This window comes from Leptonychotes weddellii, chromosome 12, assembly GCF_054177405.1.
Source record: "Leptonychotes weddellii isolate Sample4059 chromosome 12, ASM5417740v2, whole genome shotgun sequence".
NCBI lineage: Eukaryota > Metazoa > Chordata > Mammalia > Carnivora > Phocidae > Leptonychotes > Leptonychotes weddellii.
In genome coordinates this window covers 21957511-21975480 of record NC_138380.1, presented here as the reverse complement: position 1 = coordinate 21975480, position 17970 = coordinate 21957511, and the positions used below count along the sequence as shown (strand labels likewise).

Below are 17970 nucleotides of genomic sequence, written 5' to 3'. Positions count from 1 at the left end.
TACATCTGACAATGAACGTTTTAACTGCATTTGCGTTAAAGCGTACGGATCCATCTCTCCATCCCTCTACTCATTCATCACTGTCTTGACGCATGTCAAAATTGCAGGCATTAGTATACTTCGCTCTTAAACACATCAGCCTGCATACCATCAACTAGAGTTCAATATTTGTTTATAGTTCTTTTCTCTTTTTGGTATAAAGCTTACATACAGTGAAATGCGCACATTTTAGTTCACTTATTGTACATTGACAAATGCACACACCTGTCTAACCCAAACACCTGGCAGGGTCTAGAACACTCTCATCATCACAGAGAGTGCCCTCAGGCTTCTCTCCAGTCAATACCTAGCCCCCACACCAGAGGCAACCACTGTTCTAATTTTTTTCACAACATGGATCAGTTTCGCCTATTCTAAAACTTTTTCAAAATGGAATCATACTTGACGTGTTCTATCGTGTAAAGCTTCTCTTTCTCAGGCTGGTATTTCTGAGATTCATGCATGTCTCCATGAGTACTCAAAGTCCATTCCTTTTTACTGCTAAGTAGTGTTCCATTGTATGTTATATGCTAGATACCATGGTTTGTCCATTCTCCTCTTGAGAACATCTCAGATATTTCCAATATTGAGCTATTATGAATAAAGCTGATATGAAGATACTTGTACAAGCCTTTGGGTAGACATATTCATTTCCCTTAGATAAAGACTCAGCAGTAAAATTTCCAGGTCATTGGGTAGATGTAACGTTTAGTTTTATGAGAAACTGCCAGACTTTTTTCCAAAGTCATTCTCCTACTTTACACCTCCAGCAACAATGAACGTAAGAGAGCTCTGGTTTCTCCATCTGCTCACCAACATTTGGTGTTGCCAGTTTTTATAATTTTAGCTCTTCTGGTGGCCAAGATGTATTCACATAATTTTCTTTTGTTTGTTTGTTTGTTTGTTTGTTTGTTAGGGTTTTTAAAGTTTTTATTCAAATTCTAGTTCGTTAACATACAGTGTAGTATTAGCTTCAGGTGTACAACTCAGTGGGTCAACACTTCGTACAACACCCGGTGCTCATCACAAGTATTCACATAATTGCCCATCCATTTTCCTCTCCCATAATTTCGAGAAGGGAACCAACAATTCCTTCTGTCTTTACCTTAAACTCGTAATAGCATTCACTGGGCACTTATTATGTGCCAGATGCTGTGCTAAGCACACGACCCCATTGCATAGGACTTCCTTTATTATTATCATTTTCTTCATGAAACTACTGGGACTTAGTAACTCCATCAAGGCCACACACCAAGTGAGTGGTACCAGCTGTACATGCCTCCTGACCGTAAAGCCCATGGTTTTAACGTGCTCTGTCCTACCGCATCCCGAGGCTAGTGCTAGAGCAGAAAAAGAGTTCACATTCAGAGCTATTGTCTCTCCTTTCTTCTGCATAGCCAAGTCTCCTCCCACGAAGCACATGAGCCCTCTTTGGTTAGTATGTAGAATAACTGGAGCAAATTCCAAACTTAATGGGAGTCCACAGAGCCACGGCTAACCCATCTGAGTGCCCATGAGAAATATGACCAGTGCCAGGGCCCACTGCCATTCATCCTTCCAGTCAGCCAGGTACCTCCTACTGGGCACCCCCAGGGTGCCCGGTGCTGTGCTAAACGCAGGATTCCGGAAGAACTAATGTGTTTCATGGAACCTAAAATGCCACTCTTTTATGTACTCCTAAAAAATAAATAACACTGCTCTCTCACCATTTGGAATTTGTATTTTATACTTATTGAAAGAATTATTTTTATCCTTAGAGACAGGTGTCCAGAAACCTGTGCTCACCTGACCTTGATCTTTTCTAGCACCTTTGCAATAACAGAATAATTTTGAGACAGGTCAAGGAACACCAGGGTTTTATTAGCACTTACTAACCACTTTGACTTAACTCATACTTTAATTTTCTCCCTCAATAAAATCACAAATGGCTGGAACTTAAGAAATTTCTACTCATAGGTAGCAGAAAGTTTCTGATAAATTCATGTTTGATGACTTAACAACAGACCTGCACCGGGCCTGACTGATCCCAGCAGCTTCTCCCATCACCTTAAAATTCCGTCACCTAGTCCAGAGGATGTGACAAATTCTTCTGCCTTCAGGGGTTTTGCATGGCTTACAATGGGTAGTCCTTTTGCTCATATCAAAAAAAGAAACATACCATAGCTTTGTCTACTTGCTTTCTTAAGTATCTTTCTTAGGTACCTGAGCGCATTTGGTTTTACTTTGTATGAAAGTATAGAATTGCAGTTATCCCTCTAACAATAAATACCCAATTCCCTGATATCAAATGTATGTCCAATTGCTCTGTTCCTTTCTTTGTATGTAACTTTTCAATGCTGAATCATGGAGTAATGTTTTTGAGGAATTTTTTTTTTCTTGACCAGTAAATTTATTGTCTTAACCAAAAAAAATCTCATGAAGAATTGAGATTGTACTGGTCAGTTTTAGGCCTATTCCTGAGCCCTGAGGAAGCTGGCCACCTTCAGAGCAACCTGATCTTTCTTCCAGACAAGGCATATTTTAAGACAAGTCTATCTTTTCTTTTAAACTCTCTTAAGTTTCTTATTATAGCCTGGATTCTTTCACATAACAGCATGAACTTTCTCAGATAGCTCTTCCATCAAGCCTGGGCTTACATTTTTCTTTAAGTATTGAAATAATTATTTCTGAAAAAGCATCCAACCCATAACATATTGACCATGTGGGATTTACTGCCTTCTGGATTGTCAACCAGGGAACTTCGACTGCCTAGGAGGGATAGAAAAACCCCACATCCTCGGCCCCCTCACAGTCCCAAAAACTGTTCCCAAAGGAGCCTGGCCAGGTGCACATCTGCCGAGCCCGTGAAGGCAGCAGGCTGCCCATCAGCGCTTCCCACAGGCCTGTCCTCCCCAGTCACATGCACCTCGCTGGGCCTTCACAGAACTTGTCCACGGCGCGCATTGTGCCGCAGCATGGCCTGGAAGCCAACCTCCACAAGACCCGACAAGTTTGTGAGCGGAGCCGCACAGACGCCCGCATCCTCTTACTCAGGCACAGGCCATCTGGCAGACCAAGCCTCCGGTGGGTCAGCAAACTGTCGCCCCGCCCTTGCTGAGGCGCACTGGCTCTCAGCCTGGATGGCCGAGTGCTCCCGGCCCCAACGATCACACGTCCCCCTCCTCCTTCTTCTGTCACCTCGTGTCTCTTGACAACTGTAACGAAGCCTGTCCTCGCATATCCGTGGCATGAGACAGACCCGCGGGCTTTGCAGTACGACAAAAGAGAAGGTTTCTGGAGACAGTTCTAAATGTCTTTTGTTTAAATTAAACTCAACATGTAGCATCAACAACGTACGTCCCTTGATGGATGAGAGGACTGGATAAAACACAGTGATCGCGCGCAAGGCCAGTGACACTACATCTCACCCCCGCCCCCAGAGTCAGCGGGTCAAGTGCAAAACAAACACTCATCTGGAAATGGATGGACTATGCTGAGGAGCAAGCCGCCTCCAGAAAGTACCAGGGCTTATCTCCTCAGAGCCTACACACTCTCTAGAGACAGTGGATTCAGCTGTCATTTCAGGGATCACTTTCACACACAAGGGACAATTATCTTTAAAATTCTCTCTTTTGTGGGCGCCTGGGTGGCTCAGTCGGTTAAGCATCTGCCTTCAGCTCAGGTCACGATCCCAGGGTCCTGGGATGGAGCCCCGCATCGGGCTCCTTGCTCAGCGGGGAGCCTGCTTCTCCCTCTCCCACTCCCTCTTCTCCTCCCCCCTGCTTATTTTCTCTCTTTCTCTCTCTCAAATAAATAAATGTAACCTTTAAAAAATATATAAATAAATAAAATTCTCCCTTCTGTAATACAGCTAAAATGGGGACAAAGTTAATATAGGCTGAAACTTAAAGAGTAATACCAATGTATGTTGCTGACAATTAACAGTGGGCCTCAATTAGAGTTACATTTATTCATCTAATGAGAAAGAGAATTTTTTTTTTAATTTAAGGGATGACTTAGAATGTGGTTTCTGGTCTCAGCCTAGAGAAGTGTTGATGACTTGCATTTCTGCAATAAAAGGATGCAAAGTTCTAATCTATAAGTAGATATTTAAATGCATTATCAATTACTCCAAGTTTCTAATAATTAAAGGAAAAACTCTTACCTAAAACAAGTAAAAGATTAGTCTTGAAAAGAGAAGTACACACAGTACCCTAACTGATGAATTCAAGGTTTCAGTTTGTCTTTTCCAACTGTCAACATTAGCCTTCTTTCTGTCTTTAACCATAATATGTAATGTAGCTGGACTTTCAATGCCCAATTATACTGTAAGCATTTTGCTTTTATTAACTTGTTTTCCAAGAACACAGAGTTAAATGAGTCCCTTGGATTCCATTTTATTCATAACCAAGAAATCAGCATCAAAAGATAAAATTAGTGTCTGTGGCCAAAAGTATTAGATGTCAGATCCATGTCCCAATCTTTTGCTTATCCTAACCACACTCTTTCCATTTCCAATTAAATTCTCTTCATTCATTTCTATTAACTTGTTCAATCAAAATGAACTGTGTTTCTTTGATGGGGGCCCCAGAACAGTGACAGTCCAAAAGCAAACCATTTCTCCTCTTTTAGTTCCTTTATCACTTTCAAATTACACAAGAACCTAGAGCACTTAAAGAAAAAATTTTAAAGAAAGCATAACATGTTTTAACAGTTTGATTATTCGAAAGCATTCGCATCAGCCAGAAGATCAGTTCTTTCATAATGGATTTTCTCAAGTTACATATCTACTTCTTCCTTTGGTTTCTTGATTTTATACATATGATATGGTGCTGACGCGGGCAGCTCCTGGAAATAGTGATATTCAAGAGGATAATCACCCAATTACCTAAAGATATTTCCTGGGCAATTAATCAAGAGAAATAATTTCTGACGTTCTATTGAATTTAATGCACTGTCTTACATTCTAAATAGTCAGCAAATATCTAGATTATGAAGTATGAATAGGAACTTTTCTGAGGGCTGTGAACTTGAAGTCTTAGCCTCACTGTTCTTTCTGAAACTCAGTCCAACTTTATTAAATACAGAACTTCCAATTAAAAAATGGAACCACGTAATAGCCAAAGTGCCTTCAGAAGATCAGCATTAGGGCCATTGTGTTTGATTTATTCTGCACAATGATGAATCATATATCATAGAATAGCAACAAGTTGGGTGAGTAAAACAATAGCAAGGGCTTTTAAGTGTTGTTTTATCCTAAGAAACTTGGGTTTGCATATATCATTTTCAGGTTTCTGCTAACACTACAAGCAAAAGCCTACAAAGGAGAATTAATTATTTGCATGAAGTCTGATTTCTATAAGGCACTTTACAGTATTTGAATGAAAGGAAAGTATAAAAGAAAATCATCAAAGCGATCAAATAAATTAAATTGCTAATTTCATATCCCTCTTAGTTAGAAACAATGAGTGCTGTTAAAGAGTGGCATAGAAGTAAAATTGCAAATTTAAGGTTTATAATTTGGGGAATATTTTTCATTCAGCTTAAAAGGGATAAACGGGTCATTAAGCCCTGCCATCAAAGTTGAGACTTTAATTTTTTTTTTTTTTGGTTTTTTGGTTTCTTTCACAAACAAGCAATGAAACTGCTTAAAGGGCAGTTCCACCAAGCAGCCAAGCACTGTGCTGCTTAAAAATGAAACTGAGGGGCGCCTGGGTGGCTCAGTCATTAAATGTCTGCCTTCAGCTCAGGTCATGCATGACCCCAGGGTCCTGGGATGGAGCCCCGCATCGGGCTCCCTGTTGGGCGGGAAGCCTGCTTCTCCCTCTCCCACTCCCCCTGCTTGTTTTCCCTCTCTCGCTGTGCCTCTCTCTGTCAAATAAATAAATAAAATCTTAAAAAAAAATGAAACTGAAATCTGACTCAAGGCAAGACAAAAGGGAGGTACTTGAACAGAGCACCCAAGTTTGGGGCTACAGTGAGCTGGGGTCTTGCTTAGTTTCCACGACTACTGTAACAAATTATCACAAATTTCGTGGATTAAAATGACACAAATTTATTACCTTACCTTTCTGGAGGTAAGAAGCCTCAGCCTAAAATCAAGGTGTTGGTGGGGCTGCGTTCCTTCTGGAGGCTCTAGAGGAGAATCCATTTCCTTTTTCTTCCACCTGCCAGAGGTTGCCCACATATGTGGGTGCATTACTCCAACCTCTGCTTCTGCCATCACATCTTTCTCTCCTGCCCCCTCTTTCACTTATAACGATCTCTATGATTACACTGGGCCCACCTGGAGAATCCAAGATAATCTCTCCATTTCAAAATCAGTAATTTAGGGGTGCCTGGGTGGCGCAGTCAGTTAGGCATCTGACTCTGGGTTTCGGCTCAGGTGGTGATCTCAGGATCCTGAGATCTAGCCCCACATCAGGCTCCATGCTGAGCACCGAGTCTGCTTGAGATTCTCTTCCCTCTCCCTCTACCTCTCCCCCACCCCCAACACTTGTGCGCACGCTCTCTCTCTCTCAAATAAATAAATCTTTTTAAAAAATAAAATCCTTAACTTAATCACATCCCTTTGCCCAACACTTTTTGCCATGTAACGTCACATTCATGAATTCTGGGGACTAGGCATGGAGGTCTTGGCGGGGGGGAGGGGTGTCATTATTCTGCTGACCACACCTGGAGAGTACTTGCTGGCTAGCAGCTCGGAGGGTGAACCAGAAGGGGCAGCCCCACTGGATAATCTGCACTCCGGGTCCATGTCGGAGCAAGGGATGCCTTAATGTTTTCCATTGACCAAATGATATGGGCAATGTGAATGAGAGAGGAAGGATATTCAGGCAGCGTGAGGAGCAGCCATGCCTCAGAGGAGGGAAACCAAATGAAGCCATCTCTCAGGCAACTAGGGAAAAAGCAAGCAATGAGCTTAGATCGGTGCTCAGCAGTCTGAGAAGTGGGGTTGGTCCACAGACTGCTTGCTACTGGTCTACAATGTTGTAAAAGTACAGAAATCGAAAGTAAGTTTTTAGAAAATTGTATAGCGGTTTGACAGAGTAACTTAATGTCTGTAGAATGTGGTCATTTAAAACATGTGTTTGTATTTTCTATGTCTTTCTTTCATTTTGTATGTCTTTTTTCTTTCATTTTATTTTACTAGCAATTCATTTTTATTGTATATGTTCAAAACCCTCCATCCTCAGCAGATTGGAAATAACTGGAAACTATTGTTCCCTTTCCTTTCCTTTCCCACACCCCAAAATCCTGGTTCTTCACCACGGATAGCTTTTCAAGAAGCCCTGTGCGAGGGGAGAGTGCATGACTCACAGAAGGGAATTCTAGGTGAGAGGCCCCTAGAAATATCCAAGGAGCTAGAATCAACTAAACACATGCCAGGCCCAGGAAATTCCACACCAACTCATGACACTCTCAACTCATTATGAAGTTTCCTGGCCCCCTCCCCCTCCTCACTCCCCATGCACAACCCCAGAGGTTGGGCTAGCTAGGAGAAAGCACCAAGCCTGGAAAAGGGGAAGAAGCCTGCCATACCCTCTTGCTCCACCACAGCCTTTAGGGAAGGTGTTAGGGGAGGGCTCAACTTGAAATCAAGCTTGGATTACTGATTATTACAAGGGGCTAGACACTTTAATTACTGAATTGAGAATGTACTTTGTGGTTTAAAATGAATATAGGACTATTTTCGTTGTATAAAAGTGAACGGAAAATTCATGATGACTGTCCAAGTTCTTATCCAAGGCCAGAACAAGAACAAGCCCCACAGAACCATTGTAAAGGGAAAGCTGACAATAATAGAAGTCACTTTATGGTTTTGTCCCTTGAGTCATAATTGTTCAACCTAATAATTATGTAATTCTTAGCTATAGGGCAAGTCTTAATACAGAGCCACCATTGTAATGATTTAAGGCAGGGTTTCTCAACCTCAGCAATATTGCCTATTGAGCTGGATAAATTTTTTGTTGGGAGGCGGGAGGGATGTCCTGTGCATTATGGGATTTTTAGCGGCATCCCTCACCTTTAACCCCAGCACTCCCACCCCCAGTTGTGACAACCAAAAATGTCTCCAGATACTGCCAAATGTCTGCTGGGTGGGCAAAAGTGCCCCAGCTGAGAGCCACTGATGTAAGGGAAGCAATAAGATTTTTTCCCTCCCCTATCCAATAATTACCTTTCTACCAAGATCCAAAGCACCTGAAATTCCATCCTTCGACACACTTATTGCCCATTCCAGGCATATTCTTTTAAATCCAAAGTCCTCTGAGAAAGGACATCTAACTTATCAGTCATTGATACATGACTGTGAATGGGGTCATCAGACTTCACTCTTTCACAGAATGGCCTATTTTTAATATTCTGGTTGTCCGAAGTCAAGATGAGATGAGTAAGACACAAAGGTCTAGGAAACCTGCTGGTTCCTCCCATTTCCAAATCATCTCTTCTCCCCACCCCTACTACCAACTTTCTCTTTCAGGAACTTCACTTCTCACCTGTATTTTGGCAATAAATTTTTACTATGTCCTCCAGCACCAGTTACATGTCCCTCAAACTTAACCTCCACATTGTCCTTGGAATGATCTTTCTTATCATGCCATGTCCCTACTGGTAAGTCTTTAAATACCTGCCATCACCCAGAGGAAAACATCCAAGCAATGTAACAAGGCATACACCCTAATTCCATCCAGAGGAATGGATGTCTGTCCCCCAAGTCTTTGTGCCCTTGCTTTTCCCTTTCTCTTTTTCTTTCACCATCCCTTTGTTCACTGGGAAATTCCCATTCAACCCTTCTGGTTCAATTCAAGCACTTACGTCCTTGAAAACAAACCCTTCTCTGATTCCCTCAGTAATATTTAAGTGCTCCTTTTCCATGGTCCCAGAAAATAGTAAACCTCATTGTGTTTAATAATTTCCTTACTGGATTATTTTTTCTCCACTAGACCATGAGCTCACTGAAGGCAAAACATGGTCTGGTTGTTTTCCTGAAGAAGCTCATGGCATGGTTTACAGGCCCCCCATGTGATCAGGCCTCTGCATTCCTCCCCAGTCTTATCTGGCCACACTGTCCATCTTGTTTCCCACACCACACAGACCTCCATTCAGTTCTAATCCACCATGTTCTCTCCCACATCCAACCTCCCCAGATGGCCTACTTTCCTGTTTGCAATGCCCTTGCTCTTTTCCTCCCTTGAATGCTGTCCCTGAAAACTATGCTCATTGTCCACTTCTCAGCTAAATGTTACTTCTTCCAAGAACTTAACCTTAACTTCCAGACCAAGGGAGGCCCCTCTCTGTTTCATTCTTCCAAGACATTCTGTGCTTCTGTTTGCACCATTTTTCACTTATTACAATTCTGTGAGTGTGACTCTCACACCACCACACTTAGGTATAAAAGAGGTGCTATTACTTTAATTTCTAAGTAAAACTGAATCTGATTCTGAACTTCCCACTCACCAGGGAGGGGGGATTATGTGTTGGCAAGGCTGTTGGAGGCCTCTGGAGTGCTTAAGACTTGGAGTAAGGGCATCTAGCCTTTAACCCATTGCAGCCTACACTCACTACTGAGATACTCACTGTCCAGCTTGTGGTTCATTCAAAGACAGAGGCTCCAGTGCTTCATGCCAAGGCTTAGGGCTGCATCAGGCTGAAAGTCATGGCACCCAGGGTTCCATCACCCTAGTGGCACTCCGTGGCCACTTTCCTCTGAGGTGCCAAGGCTTCCCCAATGTGCCACTGCCCCCAGGATTACAACTTTTGCTTCTAGCCCTCTGAGCACCAATATGACCCCTAATATTTGCAGGGGCCAGGCAAGAGTAAAATGGAGACTTATGTCTCAGACATCCAAATATTTCCAAAGTTACAAAACAAACCAACAAACTATTAAATGAGTCCTATTGTTCTATGCTAAGACATATATCTTCATAATTTCCTAGAAGGTTACATTTAAGTTAAGAATTCCTGGATTCCTCAGAGTCCCATGCTGGAGCATGGTGGCCTAGTCATAACTGGTCCCTGTCTCACACCCCCAGGTGTATCGCACACCGTGAGGGGCCTCACATGCACCTGTGTGGACTCTCCAGCCTGCAGAACCAAGCTGTGTCCACACCGTTGCAAATACCACAAAAAGGCTCTGTGGACTGAGACTTTTGGGTTACAGGCACCCAGAATGTAGCCTGCAGAAGAGGACTCAGGGTCCAGGTGGGCATATACCCTTAGCTCCCCCAGACTCTTTGTCCTGGCAAAGTTAAGAGTAACTGAACAAGTGACAGAGCAGGGTCCTGTAAAGCATGGGGCCCAAAGCAGAGGCCTCTCTTACCTGGGTCTGAGGGCAATCTTGAGATAAGATCCTCAGACCCCGCTCAGACTACCGCCTTAGTACACAATAATAAAATAAACTTGTTTTTTATGCTAACTCAATTGAGAGTTATACTATACATACTAAATAAATATAACTGCTGTGTGGAAGCCAAGAGAAAGGGCCATCAAAACATTGCTAAGCTAATAAATAAAATCAGTATTTCCTAAGGTTTTATAAAAAATATTAACAGTTCTATGAAAAAAATGTATTCCATAATGAAGTGTTTGAAATATTTTTAAAGCAAACCTTTTTCTTTAATGTAGAACTTCTCAGAACCTTCAGTATGAGAATTTGGTCTGTGAGCCTCCAGACAGGCCAATAAAATAGACAATATTCCCCAAATGTGTATGGGTGTGAGTGTGCGTGTGCATGCGCACATGCCTGCACACACATGCATATTTCTTTTTTTTTTTTTTAAAGATTTTATTTATTTATTTGAGAGAGAGAGAATGAGAGAGAGCACATGAGAGGGGGGAGGGTCAGAGGGAGAAGCAGACCCCCTGCCGAGCAGGGAGCCCGATGCAGGACTCAATCCAGGGACTCCAGGATCATGACCTGAGCCGAAGGCAGTCGCTCAACCAACTGAGCCACCCAGGCGCCCCGCATATTTCTTTTAACTCAAGAATTCTGAAAATGCTATCAATCAAATAAAACAAAACCCTGTATCAGTCAGAGTTCTTGAGTGCAAGTGACAGAAACTACTCATTCTAGTTCAAGATACAAAGAAATTACATGGAAGATTACCAGGAGAGTCTTCACGGACCACGCTGGAAAAGCAAGCAGTCTAAGCAGTAGAAACCACAACAGGAAGATGCCAATCCTTACTGCTAACAGTGAAATAAATTAATCCCCAATCATCTCCAGTTCCTATTTCAAAGGGAAATTCTCACAAATAGTAAGTGAAGACACAAAACCAAGATCAAAAGAATATGATCCTAATTCTATCAAAAAGAAAGAAAGAGCAATGTAGAGAAACAGTCCTAGAAGAAAATATAACAAAATGTTAACTGTTTTTTCTGAGTGATAGAGTTACAGATAATTTTTATTTTATTTATGTACATAAATCACATTCGTAATTATAAAAATAAATTTTTAAAAATTACTTTTTCCAAGTCTAAAGAAAAATTGTTTTTAATGCCAAAATTTTTTGACAAAGTCCATGTTCACAGTTTTCAAATCCTTCCTGAGTTCATAAATGTTGATAATGAGTTTTTCTAATTATTAGATGATCATTTAAGTTCCATATTACCTGAGGATTTTGGATGCAATAAACATTTTTAAAGCTCTTTCTTGCCTTTTACATGAGCATCTAGGACATTATATAGAAATCACAATTTCAGTAAATTATTGTTATTAGTGTGTAAAATCCCTGTTGTCAGTAATTAGTATAGACACCACTGGTTGATGTTTCTGGGGGGATCTTGTAAGAAGAAACTCTAGGTAATGCTTGCATATAACTTCAGATAAGACCACTTCACAGATACCTTCACTTTTTCCAAACAAAGTTAGCTCTTTATTAAAATAGCAACATAAATATTAATAAATTTATTCTTTATTAAAAGAAAATCAGGATTCACAAAAACAAAACCTCACAACACTATCCTAAATAACACCAGTCAAAAATGAAATAAAAACAGCACTTGTAATCCATTATTTTAAAATAGCAACAATTAAGAGACTACATACCAAAACTTTTGAGAGGCAGTCAAAGCTGTTCTCACAGGTAAATTTATAGCCTTATGTGTCCTATTATTAAATAAGAAAGAAATAAAAATAAATGAACTAAGTCATCAATTACAAAGAAACATTCAGAAAACAAAATAAACTTAAGAGTACAGAAGGAATAAAGAGTAAAAGTTACATTAGTGATGTAAAAAATAGACAAAATAGAATTTATGAAATAGCTAAGTGTTGTTCTTTTAAAAGACTGGCAAGTCTAATAAAAGAAAGAAAAATGCAACCAAAAAATTAGAAATGAGAAAGGAGCTATAACTATAAATATAGAGAAAAATATTTTTAATTATAAGATGATTATATGTAAAAGTCTGCTAATACATTTTTAAATTCTATGAAAATGCATGATTTTCTTTTAAAATATTATCTTTTAAATTGATACCCAAGAAATAGTAGTTAACCTGTCTAGGCCAAAGTCATGGAAGAAAACTTTAATGTTTTCAGAAATTAATCCCCCACTCACCTACCCTGAAAAAAAGCTTGGAGCCTAAACAGTGCTATGAATGAGTTCCTCCAAATCCTCAAAAAAGCTATTCCTATACTCTATACTAATCTAGAACATAGAACATGATTTTTTGAAGCTGATAAAAATAGAATTAAAAATGTAAAACTACCATCCAATCTTATTCATGAATATAAATGCAATTATCCTGCATAAAATGTAAGGAGCTGAATTCAACATTATTATATTATACTGAAAGAGGAAGAGACCCACCATAATGAAATAGGATGTATCTCATGCAGAAATAATCTAACATTGAGAAATCTATTAATATGATCTGTTGTAATAATAGGTCAAGGAAGTAAAACCATAAAATCATCTCTAGTTTCCCAGATATGTTTAATATACTTCAACAACTTCCAGTAAAATGCTTAATATATGTGAACCAGGAAACCACTTCCTTAACCAGATAGAGACCTCTATTTCGGTCCAACAGCTAACATTAAAAGCTGATGAAATATTAATGACATTCCTCAAAAGTCAGGAATAAGAGCAAAATTAATACCATCACTTATTTAATATATGAGGTATAAATATTGTAAAGGAAAAGAGAAAATTATCATTAATTACACTTCAAATGATTGTCTACTTAGAAGAAGAGAATCAACTAGGAGGATTAATGGAGGAGTTCAGAAAAGTTACCAAAAATCAATAGCTTGAGCCTACAAGGAGCAACCAGTTATAAAACATAATGAGAAAATGATCCCAACAAAGATATGGCAATATCTAATAATATAATTAACAAGAAATATGCAGGACCCACAAATTTACTGAGGAATATACAGGAAGCCTTCAACAACCTTGACATGTGACAAGTTCCTGAATGGGAAAATTAATATTACAAAGATGGCAACTCTCCTCCAATTAACTTATAACATTGAAGCAATTCTAAACAAAATGCCAATAGAATTTCTTTTGGAGTTTGACTGAAATATAACTAAAGTTTATCTGAAAGAATAAATGCACAAATACAGCTGAAAATATTTTGAAAAAGAAGAATCATGTTTGCCCCAGAGTAACGTTTGCCCCATTAAAAAGTTAATCACATAATAAGGCAAATTATAAAATGACAGTAATTAAAACAGCATGGTTCAGGAATAGAGAAGGATACCAACCAACCAACAGACAATAAATCCAGAAAGCACTCCAAGTATATGTAAAAATTTAATATTTGGTAATGTGGCTTAAAACAGTGGAAGAGGGAGTTTTCAATAAATGATGATGCAACAACTAAATAAATATTTAGAGCCTTAATCACATCTATATCAAAAATAAATTCCATTTGGAGTAAAGATTTAAATCTTAAAAAATTAAAAGAAAAGAAAACACAAACAAATATTTATATAACATTGAGATGGAGAAGACTTTTCTAAACATATTACCAAAAGCAGAAATCATGGAAGAGATTTATCTAAATGGAAAATGTAATATTTCTATATATCAAAGACATCATGAATTAAATTTGTACATATATGACAAGGGGCAAAATGTCTGCAGCATATAGAACAAATGGTTGATGGTTTTAATATATAAAGAGCTCTTATAAATCAATAAAAAGTGAACTCCCAACAGAAAATTAGCAAATGTGTTTATTCATTCCTTCAACAGGTATTTATTGTGCATCTAATATGTGCCAAGTATTGTGCTAGGGGCTAGAAATACAATGTTAAAGAATCTAGACATCCAGACACAGTCTCTTCCCTCATTCATTCTAGTCTGAGAAACAGACATACATACAAAAGGTAAATAAACAAATAAATAAAGTTACAAATTGAGATAAAGGATTGAGTAATGAAGAAAACAAAGGACCGAGATAGCAAATGGGAAAAGAGTGGTGAGGACTACTTTCAGTCAATGCTCTGGGCAGGCCTTTCTCAAGATGTATTTAAGCCTTAGAAAGGATAGCCAAGGAGAGCAGATTAAGCAGAGATAACATTTACTAAGCCCCTGAGGTACAGAAAAGATCTCGGCATGTTGGAGGAACCAGTGTGGCTGCATCACAGTGAGCAATAAAGAGGTGAACTTGGATGGGGATGGAGAGAACAATAAGCATCAGTTTGTACAGGACTGTGTAAGCCATGTGGGGGGGTTAGATTTTATCCTATGAGCACAAGTTACTCAATTCCATTTATAGTCGGTGTTGCCACTGTATCAAGAATGTACAGAAGTGGGTCATGGGTCAAGAGTAGAAGCAGAGAGAATAGGTAGGACTGGCTGTCACAGTAATCAAGTGAGAAAAAATACTCATCAGGATTAAGTGACAGCGTTGGAAATGGAAAGAAGCAGACAGATTAAAGGTATATTTTGGAGATAAAACTAATAGATTATGCTGGTCTATTTGATGTAAAAAAAGAGGTCATCAAAAGAATCAAGGATGACTCTTAGGTTTCTAGCTTGAACAACTGGTAGGATGGTGGTGCTATTTACTGTAATAGAGAAGAGGGGAAACAGCTTTGGGATAAGAATGAGGAATTAGATTTGGGACATGTTAAGTTTGAAAGATCTGACTCATCCAAACGAGGATATTAAGCAAGCAATTAGATATGTGGGTCTAGAACTTAAAGGTCAAGGAAGGAAACAAATTTGAAACCCTTCAGCATAAAGATGGTACTTAAATCCATGGAAACTGATAAGAAGTACATGGGAAAAAAAGGGGGGGACCTGAGTAGAGGTGAGAAATCTCAACTTCTCAAAGGTAGGCAGAAGGAGTCTAACACTGATCAGTGAAGGAGGAGGAAGACCAGGACAGAACAGTGTCTTGGATATGAAGGGAGAACATTTAAAGAAGCAGAGAGTGGTCAAGGTGAGGACAGAAAAGTATCCTCTTGGATAGGGTAATATGAAAGTGACTGGTGACCTTAACAAGGACACTTGCAATGCTGGTGGTGGTGGGGGAGTCACATTGTGGACTGAAAAGTAATTGGAAGATTAGAAAATTAAGACAATATATAACTCCAAAGAAAAGTTTAGCTATGAAGGAGAGCTGAGAAATGGCTAACAGATGGGAAAGATGTGGTTTAGATGGGGGGATACTGGAACATGTCCGCAGGCTGATGAGAATGATCCATTCAAGACAGAGATTGATGATGCAAACAAGAGAAAGGGGAAAATCTAAGGAGAAAAATGTCCCCAGAAAGGCGACAGGAAATGGGATCCAGAGCACAAGAGGGGCTGGCCTTTGAAACTTCCTCCATAGTCACCAAAATGAAGGAGATGGTTACCAAGGTAGCTGGGTTGGGGGTGAGAGGACGGAGAGGGGGTGTGTGTCTGATGGTGGGAAGATGAAGAAGTTTTTATGTAATATCTTCTATTTTCCAAGGGAAATTTAATGTAAACAGGCAGGAGGGGATCAGAAAAATATGAGGAGAGATGAAAAGGTTTATCAGTTTTAGTGGGAATCTGAGGCTCCCTAGGAACAATAGCACCAATTTGAGGTTGGAAATAACAAGTTAGAAGTGAAACTGACTGCACTGTGTGATTTTCTTGAGGAAAATGTTCAGTTGTCCCAATCAAGCCCATGGAAGGCAGATAGTAAAGTTGATCCAGAGTTGGGATTTTACCAGGCAAGTAAATTGGAAGAAATTGAGGTTCAAGACTACTGAGAGCACTGTATTTCAAGGAGGATGATTACAATGATGGACCGTGGCATCTAGGCTAGACAAGGAAGGAAGTGAATCTAAAACAGGGGCTGATAGTGGGGAAAATGAGGTTAATGAATTAGCTGTCAGTAAATGAGGGATCCAGAAGGATAGGAAGATGGTGATTGGAGTGGAATGTCTGATAAGGTGTTATCTCTGGTCCTTCTAGAAGCAGACACCAAGGCAGGGTTCAACTAGCAAGAGTTTTATTGAGGGAACATCTGTTAAGGAAAAAGGTAAGGGAACAGAAGCAGGGAGGGGGAGGCCTTCACACCATAATGCAAGTCTGACACTACAAAAGGACAGGGGGGTTAAGCAAGAAGAGCCTTAGACTGCATGCAGCACAGTTCTAAGAAAGTTTCAGCCAGGCTGCTGAGGAGTCCCCACGACAAAGTCGCTCCTTAGAGGAGTCCGACCTGGCACGTGAACGGGCCATCACTAATACCCACACTGTGCTCAGTTAGGGGCCGGGAGTGGCCCAGGAGAAGCATGGCTTCAGTGCAAAACGGAGCGGATCCCCTGGGATGGCAATCTAGAACCATGGGGGCAAGGACTGATTCCGAAGGGAAGAAATGGTCATTGGAGATGAAGTTACAAAGAGGACACTGGATGTTGGAGCTCAAGTTCAACCACAGTTATGCATTACACACTCCAGATTGTGTTGATGACCCCGTAGTCACTGGATTTGTACACTAAAACAATCTTCTGGCAGATGGGGGGGTGGAGTGGGTAACTAGCTTGCTGATGATAAGGATTTGCGGTGAAGAGGACGAAAGCGGTAGCTAGTCTTTGAAGAACTGACGAAAGAAACTGCCTAGGAAGTTGATAAATTACAAAGAGGGAAAGAGGATGCTACTGTCCAGTGACAAGATTCTCAAAAAAGCCGGGGTTTGGGCAGCAGGATGAGGAAGTAATGCTCCGAGAGCAGCAACGACTAGCAAGGAGGCCGTCCTCCCGCCCCGCCGGCCCTAAGGCACACGGTCCTCCCGAGGGGCTGCGTGGGCAAGAATTCTGGGGTGAACGAGGTTCGAGGACAGCGAGGGGGAAAGGGAGGTGTGCGAACAGCCGAGCGCCCGGGGAGTTCGCTGCGGTCGGAGTGGACTTCCCAGAGCCCGGCCGGGGCCGGAGGGCGGGCGGGGAAGAAGGCGGGCCGCGGCGGGGCGCCTGAGGTACTCGGGCTGTGCGGAGCGCTGGCGTAGTCCCGCCGGTGGCCGGGCGGCGGCGCTCACGGCGGCGCGGGCTTCCCGAGGCCGCGGGCGGCGTGCTGGCGCTCCCGGGCGGCGCCGCCGCGGAGCTTGGCGCGGCAGCTGGCGGCGGCCTGGCGCGTGGTGACGGCGCCCGCGGGCGGGCAGCGGCTCCCCGGGGCGGCCGGGCGCAGGGCGGCGGCGCTGCGGGGCGACGGCTTCCCGAGGCTTCGGCCCGCACGGGCGGCAGCGGTCCCCATGGAGAAAGACAAAGACACGCCGGTTAGAAACGGGACCCACGCGCCGGCTCCTCCCAGCTAATCCGGGAGCCGCGAACCCCAACTTAGCGCGATGCCTTTTCCGCCCAACAGGTTGTCCCAGGCACCGAAGAGAAACCTGTGTTGATCAGAGGAAACCAGCATCCAGCTGAAGTCGCATCCAGGGGTTAGCAACGTAAGGAAACGTATCAAAACCTTTAAGGTTTTTTCATACTTTGACCTAGCAATTCTAGTTTTAGAATTTTCCCCTAAG

General features: G+C 41.4%; 1 protein-coding gene across 5 annotated transcripts in view; it reads right to left on the bottom strand.

The window, feature by feature from the left end:
• Nucleotides 1-11410: 11410 nt before the first annotated feature.
• The window catches only part of ZNF800 (zinc finger protein 800), a 51065-nt gene continuing 44505 nt past the window's right edge, over nucleotides 11411-17970 (bottom strand). For 2 of the 5 annotated variants that reach the window (XM_081800151.1, XM_081800150.1), the window contains one exon: nucleotides 11411-17667. In XM_081800151.1, coding sequence (XP_081656277.1) covers nucleotides 17108-17667 — 560 coding nt within the window. In that variant the 3' untranslated portion in view covers nucleotides 11411-17107. The remainder of the gene's footprint in view (nucleotides 17668-17970) is intronic. The other 3 variants (XM_081800146.1, XM_081800147.1, XM_081800148.1) reach the window with 2 other exon arrangements.